The sequence below is a fragment of the Spermophilus citellus genome, assembly GCF_964194105.1.
Source record: "Spermophilus citellus genome assembly, chromosome: 8".
NCBI lineage: Eukaryota > Metazoa > Chordata > Mammalia > Rodentia > Sciuridae > Spermophilus > Spermophilus citellus.
The window spans coordinates 101,188,164-101,207,085 of NC_138189.1; the positions used below are offsets into that span (position 1 = coordinate 101,188,164).

At 33.1% G+C, this 18,922-nt stretch overlaps 1 protein-coding gene across 1 annotated transcript in view; it reads left to right on the forward strand.

Moving 5' to 3' along the window:
• PPA2 (inorganic pyrophosphatase 2) overlaps window positions 1-18,922 on the forward strand; it is a 74,170-nt gene that overhangs the window by 37,266 nt on the left and 17,982 nt on the right. The window contains exon 7 of the mRNA XM_081304459.1: window positions 6,969-7,095. Coding sequence (XP_081160585.1) covers window positions 6,969-7,095 — 127 coding nt within the window. The remainder of the gene's footprint in view (window positions 1-6,968; window positions 7,096-18,922) is intronic.

Sequence of the window (18,922 nt, forward strand, 5' to 3'; positions counted from 1 at the left end):
TTTTATGTCTGGCTTTTTTCACTTAGTGAGCTTTTGAGAGTCATTCATATTATAGCACATGTTAGCATGTCACTCCTTTTTATGACTGAATAATATTCATGGAATATTTTTCCATTTTATTCATCCATTTATGAGTTGATGGGCACTTGGCTTATTTCCACCTTTTGGCTATTATAAATACTGCTTCCTATGAACATTCACTTACAAGTTTTTGTTTGAATACCTACCTCCCTAGGAATAGAATTGTCAGTTCATATGGTAGTAAGTTTAACTTGTTAAGCAGTCACCAACCAGGTTTCCACAGCATTGTCCATCCTCACCCACAATATAAAGAGTGTTCCAGTTTCTCCACATCCTTAGCAGATATTTTCTGGGGACTTTTTTGTTTGTTTCCTTTTTTTGTTTTTGATGATTGTCATTCTAGTGGGCATGAATGGTATTGTGAATAACTTTTACTTTAAAACAAGTTTACATTATGTGAAGCAAATGTGGATAATTATTATTACTATTATTATTATTATTTTAAACATTTAATTTTTAGTTGTAGTTGTACACAATACCTTTGTTTATTCATTTTTATGTGGTACTGAGGATCGAACCCAGGGCCTCGCACATGCTAGGCAAGTGCTCTGCTGCTGAGCCACAACCCCAGCCCTGGATAATTATTTTATCCAGGAAAGTAATACATCTATTTTTTAAAGTTTTATTTATAAAGTTTTATTTATAAATTTATAAGTATACTATTTATAAATTTATTTATACATAAATATATAAATTTATTTATATTTATTTATAAATGTTACATTTACAAATAAAATTATTGAGGTATAATTGGCATATAATAAATTATGCTGACTACATATTTAATGTGTACAGATTGATGACTCCGCATAAGTATATGTAAAATGATTACCAAATCAAGAAAAGGAACATTTTCATCACCCCAAATGTTTTCCATTCCTTTGTAATCTCTCCATCTCCAACCTCCTCTGCCCTCAGGCAAGGACTGGTCTGCATTCTCTTACCACAGACTGGAAAAAGCAGAAGCTTTGGCTCAGTTTTATGTGAATTGCAGGTCTTTCGCTCCCTGACTCTGATTTCAGGCAAAAATTACAACTGTTGTTAAGTTTCAGTGTCCTCATTTCTAAGGTGGGGCAATCTACCCTGCACAGTACTGTTTTGTGATGTGAAATAAAATGATATACATAGAGGGAACGGTTTAGTGCCCATATCACCATGTTTGGTAAATGATTACTTCCTTTTCTGCCTTTGCTCTTTTCCCTTTTCCTTTATGGATTTCACTACCCTCATCTGGATGATCCTCCCTAATGTAGATCCAGATCAGCTCTGTATCCGTAGTATCCAATAGTCTGTGACTTCCCATCTCCTCTCCTTCCTTTTGCCACAATCTTGCCCTGTTGGAGAACCTACTCTGACACTCTGTTCCAAGGGCAGATCAGTAGTGCTGGGAAAAGGAGGGTACAGAGGTGAGAACCAATGCACACAGTGTTGACGCCACTTATTGAAACTCACATGTATTCTGTCTTATGATATTCTCCTGGCCTAGAGTATGTAAATCTCCCAAATTGTTGTGCTCGAATTCAGGACCCCCAAAAGACCACCAGAGACCAAGATCGATGTAAGCAGCAAAGAGGTGTTTATTGCAAGCTAGCTCGGTCCTCCGCGCACACAGCAACTGGTGACGCTGAGAGGCCCCAGCCCAGGGTTTGCAGCAGTTTTATACACTCTTTGGGGAAGGCAGGGACTTCACATACATCATAGCATCTCTTAGCAAATCATCACACACCGCGGGAAAATAATAAAAAACAACTCTAAAATATGATTAGCACATTGACTATTGGGAACAAGTTGGGTAAGGGTGATTGGTTAGTACAAGAGGGGGATTCGTTTGAACTGATTGGTTTAAGCCATGAGGGGAGTACATGCTGAACTACATGGTTTCCCAACATGTTATCAACCACCATAAACTACTGGGAGGGTCATCTGGCATCCCAGTTATTTTTTCTTTCTCAGGCTGATTGGTGGTTGCTAGGGGGTTGCTATGGGTCCTCACCTAGCCTGACTGAGTCAGGGACACCTTGTGCTGTAGATCTCTCCTGTTATTTATAGATAAACAATTCAGCAGGGTGGGTATGTGCCTAGGAGTGCTCTGTGGGTTTTTCCAAGGACAAAGGCCATGTCCCTTTCTTGGACAGGCTTTGCTCTGAGGTAGAGGCTGGTTTCTCAAAATAAAATAGCAAATCTTTAGGAAGAGGAATTCATTCTTTTTTATATACAGTGCCTAACATACTTCTGTGTACTTAACAGAAGCTAAACATGTGAGAGTCTGGTTGATATAACTATATATCTACTCCTAAAATTGAGATTTCCATTTATTTATATAATCACATTAATCTGTTCTGTAAATTACTTACAGCTTCATGCACATTTGGTTCAAGATTTTAGGATCATTTTGTAAATATTCTGAAAGCATTTATTTGACTTAATATTTTTAAATCATTTTTTTCTCAAATAATTTCAGAACACAGAGTGACTTTTTTATGAATACCTTATTTTCTAAATGTAAAGCTGCATTTTGAATCATGAAGAAATTTATTCTGAAGCATGTGTTCAAATTTCAGCCTTACAGTGAAATTCGATAGCTAACTAAATCTTTAAAATTAAAAGGACAGGGCCTGGGGATGTGGCTCAAGTGGTAACGTGCTCGTCTGGCATACACAGGCTTGGGTTTGATCCTCAGCACCACATAAAAATAAAAATAAAGATGTTGTGTCCACCAAAAAACTAAAAAATAAATATTAAAAAATTCTCTCTCTCTCAAAAAAAAAAAGGGTATAGAAAAAATGCAGGCATTGGCAACTCGAGGGAGTCACTAAAATACTTTCTTCTTTCAGGGATGCTTTACCACTGAGTCACATTCTTAGCCCTTTTTTTTATATTTTATTTAGAGACAGGTTTTCGCCACATTGCTTAGTGCCTCCATAGTTGCTGAGGCTGGCTTTGAACTCGTGATCCTCCTGCCTCAGCCTCCTGAGCCACTGAGATTACAGGTGTGAGCCACTTTACCTGGCCAGAATGATTTTCTTAAGCACATGGAACATCTGCTTCCACATCTTGCTCTGTTTAAGTTTTTTTTATATATAAAATATTTTAAAAATATCTCATAAAAAGTGTTGTTTATATCTTTTAATATTAATAATTTTTGTTGTTATTCATTTTAATGTTTTGCTTTTCACTAGTAGTTGATTAATGTTGTTTGGGAAAAAAAGGGGGGGTATTATGAAGCAATTTAAAAGGATTTTGAGTACACTTTCCCTCCCAAGCAGCTGGAGCCATGTTCAGATTATGTGATGATGTATGTATGTGAGTTTATATTTTATTTAGTGTGAGTTTGTGGGCCTAGTAGATATCTTAAATTTTAATATGTATAAATAACCTAAATTTCAGCATCAAATGAGTAACGGGTTTAAATTGTCTATTTCCTTCATGCCATATTTTCAAAATATATGAATTATGATTTTACTTATATAAAGTGATTTGTTTTGATTTTTTAAATTAATTGTGTGCTTAGTAAAATTGCATTATTTAACTTTTCAACTTAAATATTGACTATCATGTGAACCTTTCTGGGTAGCATTAGGGAATGAGTTTTACTTGTACAGAGAACTTCATTTCTTCTCAGAACAACAGGAGGGTTATTGCTTTGTGAACACAGGCTGCTTTGTTTCTCTCATCTCCTCCTTTCTCTGACTTTACTCCTTGTTTGTCTTTGATTCTTATTTACCTATAGATTTTTCTTGGTAATAGAACAAAAACACACAACTGTGCCATGTAATTTCCACAATTTCTGGGCTTGTTGGTAGAATGAAATCACAGTTTTTATTTTAAATTCTCATTCTTCATAATGTAGCAGACACAGACAGAGAAAGTCCCTCCAAAATTGAGAAAGCAAAATATGGATGGGAGGATCCAGCTATCAGGCAGCTTCATATTGTGTGAGAACTCTAGGAACACTAAGTGGGAATATTGGTTCAAACCTAAAGGTGGTTGTATTACGAGTGAACTTGAGCATCTCTTTTTTTTTTTTTTTTTTTCCAGCAAGCTGATGGAAGTCTAGAATTACAGATACCTACCACAATCTGGCACAGTTTAATCTGCTTTAGATAGAGTGAAATCAAGTGCCAAAAATCATCACAGAACTTTCAGAGCCATCTCAGCAGCACCAGAGAAGGGCAGGGACAAGTATGTATTGTTAGACAAAGAAAAGCAATGATTTCTGCAGACCACTCAATTTGCCCTCCTTACCAGGGAGCTTTAGCCAAGGGGCTATAGACAATCGAGGTATTCCCTCAAACCCTCCTGAAAACATTTAAGTACTACCCTGTTTACATAATATAACTATAAAACTGGTGTGATTGTACATCATGTACAAGCAGAAGAATGAGAAATTATACTCCATTATATATGATGTATCAAAGTACATTCTACTGTCATGTATAACTAATTAAAACTAAATTTTAAAAATTAACAATTAATAGTAAAAAGTCTAAATACTTCTTGCCAAGATATTTGAGATGGAGAGATTTCTTACTGGGCCTTTCAGTTTTGGACTCTGCCGGATATAGGGAGTAAATATATAGTAAACATTCAAGCTTTGGCTACAATGACCTCTGAATGTCTCTTGGTGTGGAGGTAGTAATTACACCAGCTGTCTCTGTACTAGGTTGTAGAGCTGTGTATTCACTTCTTCACCTGCCTAGCTCAACCTTTTTTTTTTTTTTTTTTTTTTTTTAATAAGCTTCCCAGAACTCAGGTTGTAATGCCTAACCAAACTGACTTTGACCCACCCTCCTCTGGCATGAACCTCTCTGGCTCCAATGTGTCTATGGCATTTCCAAGTGCTTAAATGTTCTTAGGAAGTTTTGAGTATCTCTTTATACCATTAAAGGTTGCTTTTCATTTTTTATCTGTGAATTGCCTTCATGGTTTCACATTTTTCACTGAGTCTTTGGTGATGATTTTTTTTAGTAATTTTTAATAGCTCTTTGCATATAAGAGATCTTATATTTTTTGTTTACATTTTTTTATTATTAAACTTTATCAATACATAATGTAGCCAAGCACAGTAGCCACTGCTGTAATCCCAGAGGATCAGGAAGCTGAGGCAGGAGAATCACAAGTTCAAAGCCAGCCTTAGCAACTTAGCGAGACCCTGTCTTAAAATAAAAACAAAATAAAAGGGGTTGGGGTTGTGGCTCTGTGGTTGGGTGCCCCTGAATTCGATCCCTGGTACCAGTAATAATAATTTATAGTCAGTAAAATGTACCCACTATAGGTATAAAATTAAGTGACTTTGGACAAATGAAACATTCACATAACCTACTTCTTCTAGTCAAAATATAGAATAAATCCATCACTTCAGAAAGATTCCTTTTGGCCCTTTGCAAAATCTCTTTGATCCCAGGCATTCTAGATTGGTAGCGTTTTTTTAGAATTTTTGATACCCTTATATATGATCTTCCCCATCCTGTAATATTTATTCTGTGTCACTGGTCTTGAGCAATTTGATTATTAAGTGCTTTTCTTTGTTTTGGTTTGGTTATTTTTTGTTGGGGGGGGATTGTTGTTTTTGGTGCTTTCCCACTCTTGTACGTTTGTACTTTATACCAATTTGGGGGGCTTTTTGGACATTTTTCTTCAAATATTTTTCTGCTTCTTTCTTATTCTAGGATTCCAATTATACATAAGGGAGTATGCTTGATGTTGTCCCACAGGTCATTGACACAATTAATTTCTTCTTAGACTTTTTGTCCTTGAGCTTCACTTTGGAAAGTTTCTGTTCCCACACCTTTTAACTTTCTCCTTTTATAATGTTTGTTTTGTTGTTAAACATATCTAGAGGACTTTTCATTTCAGATAATGCATTTTTTTCTGCTCTAAGGTAGAGTTTGCCTTTTTTAAAAATATCTTCCATTCCTCACCTTCACATTTTCATATTTTTCTTTCACTCCATGAGCATTTTACAACAGTTGTTTTAAAGTTTCTGTTTAACAATTCCATCATCTGTCATGTCTTGATTGATTTCTGTCAGGTGATTTTTTTTTTCCCCCCCTGTTTAGGGCTTACTTTTTCCTAATCATAGGCAGAATTTTGGCTGTTTTGACTGTTATGTTATTGAATAGATTTTGTTTGTCTTTAAAGAATATTTGTTTTGGCAGGTGGTTTGCTTATGGACCATTTTAATTGTTTTTGGGAATTTAGAAAAAAACAAACCCAACTTTCTTAGGTCAGGTCTAGAGTAACCTTTACTGGAGAGCTAGTTTAGCTCTATCATTAAGGCTTGCCTCTGGACCCCCTAGTGAATGTTGGTCATGCTGAACACATTTTTCTTGGGCATTGAACTCCTGCTCATATACTTCTCTGGAAGTTATTGGTCTCATGGAGTCTCAACTCCTTCATACACAGGTCAGTATTACAGCTGTCTCAAAGGATTCCCTCTGATTTCTGAAGGTCATTGTCATCTCCAGTACTGTGCCCCACAAATTCCAGCAGACTCATCTTCCTTGGTTTATTATATATACACACACACACACACACACACACACACATATGGTCTGAAGAGTGTGTTGAGCAGAAAACCAGGGCAGCCACAGGCCTCTCCTGGTTTGTTTACTTCACTCTGGGGTCACAGTTTTCTGAGAGGACAAGTTTGTTTTGTTTTTAACACATAATTCCATCATGGGTGGAAGTGAAGGTTTTGAGATACATAGTTCTAACTTTTAGGACTTTACAAGATAGGCTATATGATGGTTTTTACATTTTTTTTTAGTTATTGAAATTTTTTATTAAATTTCAGTCTATAGTGCTTTTAATATTTCCTATGCTTTTTCTGATATGGATAAATTCTCCAAAGTTTTGTAAATGTTGAGTTTCTTTTCCATTTGAAGGTTCTATCTCCTGGAGAGGTTATTCATGTGAAGATCCTTGGAATTTTGGCTCTTATTGATGAAGGTGAAACAGATTGGAAATTAATTGCTATCAATGCGAATGATCCTGAAGCTTCAAAGTTTCATGGTAAGTCTAAAACTTGTCAGAAAAATGAAATAAATGAGTATATCATTGATATTCTTAGAACTTAATGTCATTGGAATTCTTAGGACTCAGATAAAATACAGTTTATGTGTTTGGGAGTTATATATTTGGTGTTTTATTCTCTTTTCATGGAATGTAAAGGGCAATTCAATATGTTTTTTTTTTTCTGAATAGTATCATAAAGAGAGAGCAAAAGATGTAGGCAGACACATGATATTTTTCACTAAGCAAATATATTCTGTGATTACCCTTATAGAAAAGGTCCTCTCTGTCTCTTATTCCCTCTCATTCTCTTCCTTCTTCCCTCTTTTTCTTTCTTCTCTCCTTTCTTCCTATCTCCTACTTCATCTTACTTCTTTTTTCTCCACATGTTCATAGTTCTTTTGAGTGTTTGCTTCTATTTTGTAAACAGTGTGTTTATACCTCTATTTCTTAATCCATATATTTTCCTTTCCCTCCATTTTTTCATATATTTTTTTTATTGACTCTAGTTGCTGCTATGAAAAGACATGGAATTTAACTTCTTGAACATTTCTCAATTGTGTTATCATATTTCCTCTATTATCCTAGTAATTCTAAGTATTATACTTCAAGCTGTATTTATTGTTCAGTGACCACAAACAGTAACTCTTGATTTTTGCAGTATAGATCTTAGGACATTGAGATTTCATTTATATATTTTTCTCATGGTTAAATTAACTGCCTTCTATAATATAGAACTTCAGAAATGACTAGAAAGATGTAGTTTTCTTCTCTGCCCCTTATGACCCAAATTTTCTCAGCTGCACTTCTTGTTCTATGTGTCAAGAGTTATAATGTTTGGGGATCTAGCTCAGTGTTAGAATGCTTGCCTAGCACGTATGAGGCCTAAGGTTTAATCCCCAGTACAATAACAAAAAAAAATGAATTTATAATGTTCAAGTTATGTTCTTTAAGTATAACTGTTTTTCATGTTGTGTTTCATGGTTGAATATGAAAATTAAAAACTAACATCATTTATAGCATCATTCTGTAAATATTAGTCATAAAGATTATCATACTATCTGTTAAATCATCAAATTTGGACAGACTCTTCTGAATCTGCTGGGTAATTATCTTGAGGTTTCTTTCCATTGCTTTCCTGGGTGACTTCTACTCCCTCTTAGATTCTATCCTTTTTTTTTTTTTTTAATCTTTCTTTCTCATGTTGGTGGTGTACATTTTCCAAAAGTTTTTACAGAAAAATTGTACAGAAGATTATGAGTTAAAACACTTGTCATTAATGGCATTTTTGGTAAACAAATAAAGGGAAAAATTAAAAATGGAGGTAGGGGGTGCTGGGGTTGTGGCTCAGTGGTATATAGTGTTTGCCTAGCATGTGTGAGGCCCTGGGTTCGATCCTCAGCACCACATAAAAATAAAATAAAGATGTTGTGTCCACCGAAAACTAAAAAATAAATATTTAAAAAATTTTTCTCTCTCTCTCTCTCAAAAAAAAAAAAAAATGGAGCCATCTGGAAGCTTTTTTAAAAAAATTCTATCATTTTTTGAGCATGTGTATAATATAGTAATTTAGAAAATTTTTCTATATATTGCTATTTAGAAATTTTAAATATTTATAGTACCCTAAAAAAAGAAACTATTATTTGGCATGGTTAGTATAAATTTTTCTTCTATGGAAAGTTAAGAAATCCAGTTTATACATAATGTATCCTTTTTTATATGCGTGTGTGTGTATGGTTTTTCTTAAACAATATTAATATAGACACATTTAAGCTGTGATTCTTTAAAAAAGTGTCAGAATTTTTTCATTTTGTGTGTATGTGTGTATGGGTATATGATGAAATAACTTCTTTGATCCTAATGAACATGTGTGATATGTGCAGACTTTGGTAGAACTGTCCTGTTTTAATATATATATGGTGTTTAACTTGAGCATAACTGAATGAAAACTAGCCATTGTATCCGAGAGCATATTTCAATTAGTAAAAACTTGTTTCTGGCTGTATTTCTGTAATTTTAACATTAATATTGTATTATTCATGTTTTACCTTCTGAAACTGGAATAGACTCTGTGAAAATCTTTAAAAAGTCAAAATAACATTTGAAACCAAATTCCTTATACTCTCTGAGAAAATTGGTCACTTTGGCAGGCTCATTTAACACTCGGAGAGCACAGAGACCATTTAATACACTGTAATTAGGTTCCAGGCCCTAGTGCTCCTAATGGTACCTTAATGGCCTGAAAGAGTTAATAAGACTCCCAGGGCACCTAAATTGTTACTGGAGAATGCCTTGGCCATTAGAGATAATAGCACTTGGTTATGAAATAACCAAGTTCAGAGTTTTTTAAGATTGAAATGCTGGGGCTTGTGTCATTTTTCTCTTGGTTAAATTAACCTTCTGTAATATAGAGCTTCAAAAATTGACTTGACAGATGTTTGAGCCTCTTCAGAACTTCAGGAGAGAGAGTGTCATGAGGAGGTAATTTAGGTCTAGAAACCATTTCAACATGTAGAGCAAGAGAGAATTCTTTCATCTGGTCTTTAAATCAATGAAAACCATTGTCTTTTGTCCTGCAGAAGCTGTTACCTGTACAATAATTTTACAGTTTTAAAAAGAGAAAATTAAGAAACAAAAGTTAAAATTTTAAAAAAAGTTACATTGATGAAGATATATTCTGAATGAATAAATTATAAGACCATTAAAGGGATTATTTTAAATTAGGCATTTGGGAATTTTCCAAAAGCCAGCATCAAACTAATCCTGAAGTTATCAGTTTTTATGCATTTCATATATGTTGAATTTCAATGTATATTTAAGGTAATTTAAAAGTTAAATAAAACTATTTAATTCATTTTATTGACTTTCAGGGTAGGAATAAACATATAATATGAATCTACTTAACTTAAATTTTCATTTACTAATAAACACTTATAGTGCCCTTGCATTTATTTTTTTAAATAAGCAAATAATTACGGTTTTTTATTTTCTTCTTCCTAGAACATAATTTAATACTGTCATCTAAGAAAGGAGAAAAAAAGAAGGAATAGTAGTTATCTTAAGGGGAAATATTCATATTAACCTTTGATAGCAGAAGGAGGAGGGTTCAGATTGCTTTCCTGAACATGTTAGAAGATAGTGAAATATACTCTCTGGTTTGGAAGAGAGTAGCAAATCACTGTGGTCATCCAAATAGCACCAGCTTTGTGGAGCATTAAGTGTGTGCCTGGGAACTATGCCAGGGGTTCTCTTGAAATTATCCATTTAATCATCATACAACTTCAATCAAGATATGCAGGTCCCATTTTTTTTCAGTTAAGGAAACTGAGGTACCAGGGGAGTGGATGCTAATAACTTGTCTAAAATAACATCAACCCTTGGAATCCAGACCCCCGTGTTCCTCATTGTCACATTGCATTGCTCTTCTAAAAAAATTCTGGGATGATCAATTATATTTTTGTTCTCTGAGAATACTGACCATTTTCTCTTAATTAAGCATCAGTAAGATAATGATAATTAGAGGTCCAGTTTAAAAAATAAAATGTAGCTCTTCTGATCTTTATCCCTTTGATTTCATTAATAGTGTGCCTTAAGAGGCATGAGTATTAGGGATGGGTGGGAGGAGGCAGTTGAAGAACAAGAACATGCTCCAGTTAAATACACTGTAATTAACAGGTAAATTACTGGGAGTTTTTTTGCCTCTTTAATGAACCTTAACCTCTTCACAGGTTTTTTTAGGTTTTAGTCAGGCTCCTATGATGTGATGAAGTATGGGGAGGCTTAAATTCTAAGATCCTGCCCCTTGTTTGTTCATTATCTGACCTAGGAGAAGTCACATAACCTTCCTAAGCTTGGGTTTCTTTATTGATAAAGTTGCAGGGAGGGTCCTCTAATTAGTAAATGGTCCCTAGGGTTTTCCCCATCTGAGTTTTTGTTATAGGAAGTACTTTTAAACCATTATTTTTAGTCTGTTTTCTTCTATAATTAGAAAGACCTAAATTATCTTCAAAGTTAATGCTAAAGGAAACAATTTATTTTTTATTATGAACACATACTAATTGCCCAGATTAATAAGATTCACTGTGATATTTCTGTGCATGCATAAATTGTGAAAATAATTGTTTAAAGGATTGTGATATCGATTTCTTGGGGACATTGGCACATTTTTTTGAGTGCTTTAGGGTAGCTGGAAGTTCAATGGAGGTCTCTCTGACCCAAAGCCTTTGCTTTTAGCCACTTTTATTATATGCTTTAAATCGAAATTAGGTTAGAAAAAATGTTTTAATTTCTTCTATGCACATTCCATTGGTCATGAGAAATTTCTTATACACTGGTAATATGAATATTTATTGTTGGAAATCTACCAAGCCTTTCCTAAGAATTGTTTACTAATTCAATAAATATGGACCTATAGGTAGTATGACCTTGCTTGATAATACTTATTTTGAAGTGTGTTAATTTCCACTATTTTTTTTTCATGAGGTTAATGTATGTTTTTGTACATCTTTGACTTCATGAAAGTAGAATTTGCAGAAAAGGAGAACAGAGAAGGAAAGGGCAAGCACAATGAGGATAATGTTCACTAGCCTACATATGTTACACATGGACATGCAGAACAGTCTGGAAAACATGAAAGTCTTTAGAGATCCTAAGTAAGCACAAACCATTAAGAAAATTAGTTCTCTGAGCAGGAAGCTCTATTTGTAGTGTAGAAGATACAGTGAGTGTGTGGAATGAAACTGTTGTTTCTTGTGAATATTTGTAAGAAGACATTAGAAACACATGTTCTTGCCTCCCACAGATTTTGTTTAGTTATACACTTTTAGCTCTGTGAGAGCAGCACATAGAGTAGTGAAAGAGTTTTGTGCAAATGATTGTGGCATCATTTTCTTTGATAAAATCCCATCGAATTATAAGTTCCTTGTTCAAATTTATTATTTTTTCTTCTTTTTTATCCCCTTTGGACAAAATGTTAGCATTAGGCCTTTTTTGTTTTTCTTTCTTTCTTTCTTTCTTTCTTTCTTTCTTTCTTTCTTTCTTTCTTTCTTTCTTTCTTTCTTTTTTTAATTTTGAGATGGGATTTTGCTAAATTACAGAGATTGACCTCCAATTGGGATTCTTCTGCCTCAGTCCCACTGGTTGCTGGATTAACAGGTGTATGTACCACCCTGCCTGGCTTTCTTTTGAATAACAAGGACAGAGATATGGTGTTAAATTTGTTATTGATTTTTATCTAAAAATAGAAAAAAAAATACCTCCTGACTATGTACTTTCCTTACTTTGTATTTTAGTTTGATGGAAACAGTTCAGATAAGAGTAGCATTTTAATGTTTTTGTTTTGTTTTGTTGTTTTCTGATCTCTGTCCTCTATTTGTGGATATGTATGGTAAGGTTAGAGATGTGAGTTTTACAATTTGATAATGTTCCCTGGGTAATTCCATTATATTGCCTGGTATGATATAGATGCTCAATAAATTTTTTGAAACTGATGAATACATGTGCAATGATAAACCAGAGATGTTTAAACCAAGACTGAAAGTATCTTTAAATTAGGTCCATTTAAAAATACAGTTGCAGGCTAGAGATTTGGCTCAAGTGGTAGCGCGCTTGCCTGGCATGCGTGCGGCCCAGGTTCGATCCTCAGCACCATATATAAACAAAGATGTTGTGTCCGCCAAGAACTAAAAAATAAATATTAAAATTCTCTCTCTCTCTCTCTCTCTCTTGAAAAAAAAAATACAGTTGCATTTTCAATTATTTTAAAGAGAGAATAATCTTTATTCTCATTTGAAATTCTGAAAAATATTTAACAATTACAGTTGTTTCTTTAGAATTGTATTACATACCTTATTATTTTTTATATGAGTGACATTCTAACCCTTATCATCTGTGTTATTAGTGATTTTTCTAATTAACTCACAGTCCAATACATCTTACAATCGGTCACCAATACTTCCCGATTTGACCTCAGAAATATTTTTCAAATCTATTCTCTCCTTACCATTGCCTTTAATTATTGTATCTTGTTTTTTCATTGAAGCAATGTTAATATTGCTCTGCTCGCAGCCTCCTGCCATAAAAATTTATATTCCACACTATTTACTACACTTACCTGATTTTAAAGAAAACTTACCTTAAAGGAAAGTAGAAAACCTCTAGACCCCTCACTCTGTACAGAAAAATCCACATTTTCTAACTTGGTAAAAGCCTTATGGTGATCTCCTCCCACCTATTATTTTAGACATTCACTTATTTACTATTTACTAAAGTTCAAAACACCAAGCTTCTCTACCCCCTCAGATATGCCAGGCTCTTTGCAGCTCAGTGGATTTGCCTGCATTTCTGCCTCTCAGAAATACTCTTTGTCTACTTGGAAACACCTGCTCATCTTTTAAGAACCAGTCTAAATGTCATTGTCTCAGTGAAGTGTTTTCTGACTCTATAAGATGAAGATAGTTGGCTAGTTACCAACTCCTTTTTTTTTTCCCCTCCCACATCATTTTATTTAATTCTATGAAATGTCTGATTTCACATATTTGTGATTTGCTTGTTTCTATGTCTGCTCATCTCTCTAGATTATGAACTCTTTCAGTGCTGGGACTCTCTCTCATTTACCCTTTTTTATTTTATTCAGCTTTATTAAATTTACATACAGATTCACTTCATTTTAAGTACATAATTCAAGGAATTTTGACAACTACATATACTGTCTAACAGCTATCAGTCATAACACAGAACATTTTCAGTACCTTGCAAATTCCCACATACCCCATGGAGTCAATCCCTTTCTCCTCTCCTAAGTCCGCAGCCAACACAGGTCTCTCTGCTGCAGTGATTTTCCTATCAGTGGTGTATGGTGTCAGTGATCTATTAGTGAGGACTTTAGCATGTGAAACATGGTTTTGGTTGTGTGAATTCTTGTTCTTGCATGCTTTGGAGATGCAGCATGCATGTAGCCACATCTGTTAGAGTGATTTGTTCCCTTTGTTGCTGAATTATTCTGTTGTATGGTATGCCACAGTTTCAACTGTTGTTGGAAAATTGTATGCATGTGTGTGTCTGTGTATATATATGTGCAGATGCCTTTTATGTATGTTATTTTTAGTGTTTTATCAATTCCTAGCTACAGTGATTTTTCAGGGCCATTATACATATTAGAAATAAAGTAACCTTTAGTGAAAATGTGGACTATTTTTCTAAATCATTGGTTTGTAAGGAGTTATTCATTAAAAAGGTTTTAGGACATAGGAGAGATGATAATTCTTTTAAGAATTAATCTCTTATTTTTTATTAGATGATTTTTCTCTATTATTTAATCATGGCGATCTTGATTTTTTTTTTTCTCATTTGATTTGGATTTGAAGGAATAATATACTTTACAACATGGCACAATATGTGAGTACCAGAACTGAAATTTGAACATAGTGCTAATTCCAATCTTTTTTGTTCTGGCTTACCTTAGCTCTTAAAAATTTCTGCAGTATACTCATTGTCATTATTTTCTGCATATTTTAGTCTTGATTTGCTTTTGGATCAGAAAGTTTTATTTAAAAAGACTTTTTTCTTTTTGCTTACTTATTTTATTATTGATCTTTATGTTTACTGTGCTTACAGAATGTATTGTTCTATTTTTTTATGTTTAAATTTTCTTGATTTTTTTTCATTTTTAGTAAATAATCTTTTTTAAAGTTCATTGTACTTTAATAAATCTCTAGGTTAAATAGGTCTCATACTTTAGATTTCTCTAATATATACTATTCATGGGCCGTGTTGATAAAATATACCTTATTAATTTGATTTTCCAAGTTATTTATATCATTGTTATTTGCTTATTTGGGAAAAACAGTGTTGTCTTAAATAATTCTGAAGTTTGGGCAATATTGAAGTCTCAGCAAATAAATGTGATTAGAAATGCCCTCTGGTGTGAGAGTATATTTTTAGATTGAAAAAATAGAAAGAATTTTCTAATTTACAAAATACTTTTTGTAGGGTTTTATTTTTGTTTGTTTGATTAGTAGATTATAATTTGTGGCAGTCTATTAGATTTTAGAAACAAGTGTATTGATTTACACTGAAAGGAAATTTGATTTTATAAAATATTATACCAAATTCCTAGTGAAGGAAAAAGATGTCATAGAGGCTGCTTTTTAAAAAAATAAAAGTGTTACATTTCTGTCATCTACAAGAGATAGAATGGTGGGTTTTGAATAAGGTATTTTTAATTATTCATTTTTGTAGAAATATGAATTTAAATTAAAGAAATTTCTAAAATTTCCAGTGGGTTTATTTTATTTTTTTCCAATGGGTTTATATAGAACTATGATTATTTATAAAACATTGTTTTATTGTTGTAATATGAAAATTCTTATTGATCTTATAATCTTTGTTAATTAAACTTTCAAATATGGAAACAGCTCTGTTTTAAAAAGTAAGTCACCACTGCACATTATTAATCAGAAATTAGGACACTTTTTATGGAGCCTTTAAAAAAAAAAAACTAGGGTGATATGTGTTTTGGTGACTAACTGCTTTACTTTTTCTAGAATTTAAATTGTCATTGTTACAGACTTGTTCTTTTCAGCTCTTTGATACTTTGAATCTTATGTAAGAGTCTGATCTTGACTGATATAAACCATTTTTCTTCCATTGGTGATTCCTTTCAGTTCTGCTTTCTAAAAAAAATACCCGAGATCTGACAATTTATCCCTGTTCCACCCTGCATCCCTTGGCATGCCTCATCAGAGTTCAGCAGTTGTAGATGCTCTCGATAGCTCTCACTAGAGCTCTCCTTCCCTACTTACTCTATACAGTGCTGTCCTTTCTACACATGGCAATTGGAGAGTTCTATCTAAAACATGTACTCCTCTGCCCAACACCATCCCCGAGTAAAAGCCAGAGTCCTTGGGTGGCCCAGCAAGATGTGCGTGACTGGCTAGTGTCTGCGTCTCTAATCTCATCTCTTCACACTTCTCTTTCTCACTCTGCCCTAACCATAGTCTTTTCTCTTCTGTTTCTTAAATGTTAAAAGCTCACTTTTACCTCACGATATTTGCATTTACAATCTTCATCTCTGGAATACACTGCTTCCAGAAACTTGAATGAGTTGCCTCCCACACTTTGTCCAAGACTGATAAAATATGTCTTATCAGACACTGTCCCGACCACTCTTGTCTAAAATCCTCTTCCCACCCCAGTTGTAAAGCAGGCTGTCTATGTGTCTTATAGATTTTTTTTTTTCCCTCTAGCTTTAACTATTTTCTTACCCAGGTCTAATTTGACAACAGATATTTTTAGCAGTTTTATTGAATTCAAAACATTCAAATTAATTTCACAAAAACGAAAGCTCTTTTTTGTATTGATATATAATATTATATACTGGCATATATAATATGTAGTTGAATTTCACAATTATAACAATAGATACATGATTATAACAAAAAGTAGAGTTGACAGAAATACTTTGGGAATAAACATACCTGATGTGTGGTAAAGCTAAAATTTAACTGATAGAAGCAGAAGTGTGGGCTTTTTTCTAGACTACAGTTTACACAAAACTAGAGCTTGATTGGTAATACAAAACAAAAACTGAAATTTGGCTAGATTATATAAAAGAGCTCCTTCCAGATTCTTCTAACTTTTTTAGATTAGTTCATCTTGATATGATTATCTATGATAGAAACTTTCACGTAAAATTCAAAGAGTGGTAATAAATGACTGCTAGAGAATTATTACTTTTATTAAAATAAAATATTTGTAAAAAATATATTAAATAGAAAGGTTTTGCAAATGGATATTGATCATGTTTTCACAAAATCATAAATGATACATAATCCCACTGAGTGATACTCTTAAACATGATTAAATTGGCAAATTTTATACTATGTGTATTTTACCACAATTAAAGAACCTTTGGATAATGTTACTATGTCTATATGAGAAAAAGTAGAAGTTATGGAATTAGAAGACATTTATATAATACTGCTTCTGCCATGAATGAGTTGAGTTAATTTTGGTAAACCTTTTAAGCTACCTTAGCTGTAGAGTCTTTATATTTAATATGCATGCCTCTATAATGTCACAACAGTCTGTAAGCTTCAGGCACAATTTTATATAATTTCAGAAGAGTAGCTCATGGAATTGACTTTGTTAATATTGGATATAAGAATTTGGCTTCAGGTATTTGCTATTGAAGATTTTTAAATGTTGAATGTTAATTTTTTTCTTTGTTTTGAGTTGTTTATTTCGAGAATCGAAAAGTTCATCTTGTATTTATAGAATTATACTTTTTATTGGCATTATTAAATGTTTGATTTTTTTTAATTATTCATGTGTTAACTGGTTCTCTTCATAACTTTTGAGGGAAAAGACCCCTAGACTGAGATAGATAGTCTTTCTGTTTTTTTATTTGAAGTCAGCAAATTAACTAGCAATAATCAAATGAGATGAATGGGAACAGAAAATGGTAGATTAAGGTACAATGATGAAATCATAACTAGATGTAAATAATAGAAAATTATTTTAGTTTGGATACTGATATAATATGCATTTCTTTCAACTTCACTGGAATAAAAGATGTTTTCCTCTGAAAAAAATAATCGTGAGTTGAAAAAACAATTTTCAGAAATGTTTTTTAAAAATAGAAGTAGGAAATAAGAACATGATCAATAGAAAAATCACCTTAGAATTCAATACAATTGACAGGAAAAAAAATCAGAATTTGAAGGGGGAACAACAGTAGATTAGGTGAAATATTTATTGAATGTTCTATTTGGGGCTTGACAAAGAATTATGTGATTCAGTATACAATACATAATACTGAGGAAGTGATCTTAATCTTTAAAAAATAATATCTTGCACATCTATAACCAAACAACTCGGGAGACTGAGGCAAGAGGATCACAAGTTTGAGACCAGCCTTGGTAACTTAGCAAGTCCTTGTCTTAAAATAAAAAAATAGAAAGGGCTGGGGATGTGGCTCAGTGGTAAAGTACCCTGGGTTCAATCCCCAGTACAAAAAAAAAAAAAAAAAAAAGACGATCTCCATCACTTACTGATTACTCAAGATGTGTTGACTGATTAATAAAGCATATGTGGCCTGTGTTAAATTTCAAATGATTTCTTTCCCACACCTTGGATAACTATAGCATTACTGCCTTTTGTTCAAAAATTGTTTTAGATAGATTTGTGACCATTGATATCATTTTAAATTTTAGTTTGAATACTTTTAGGCATATCAAACTTGTATAACAGGCAGGAGGCCAAGTGTAAAAAAGCAAAAGATTAATTCTTTCTGTTTAACCAGTGGCTGCAAAATGCTTGCCTTTTCCTTGTCAAGCCTACAGTGTGGAAATTCCTGAAAGAATTGAATGGCCAAATCTGAAACCAAGTGTCTTTGCATTATCCCAATGTATGATATGATCTTCTTGATTTTAGTTTTAACTTTCTAATTTTTCAAGTGCTACCAAATTTATTTGTTAATTGCTATAATATATTCTGCATAAAAGTACTATGCTAAGTGTCCATTATGCCATGTCTGAGGCAAAGTGTTTATTTGTTATACTTTTTGAATTATTATTTACTGGAAAGTATACCTTCCCTAGGGATTTCTTTGGAGGTGGAATTTTTTAGTATTAACACAGTAATTTTATCTCCAGCTATATTCCAGTGAATGTCATCAAAACATTGGGGTTAAGCTGTTTGTGTGATAATAGAACTTCAAAGTGACTACTGAAATCATTACAAAATTCAAATTTAAAATTCTATGTATCATTCAGATACCACTCTCTTTAAAATTGCAGGGTTACTTTATTTTTCTCTATGAGATTAT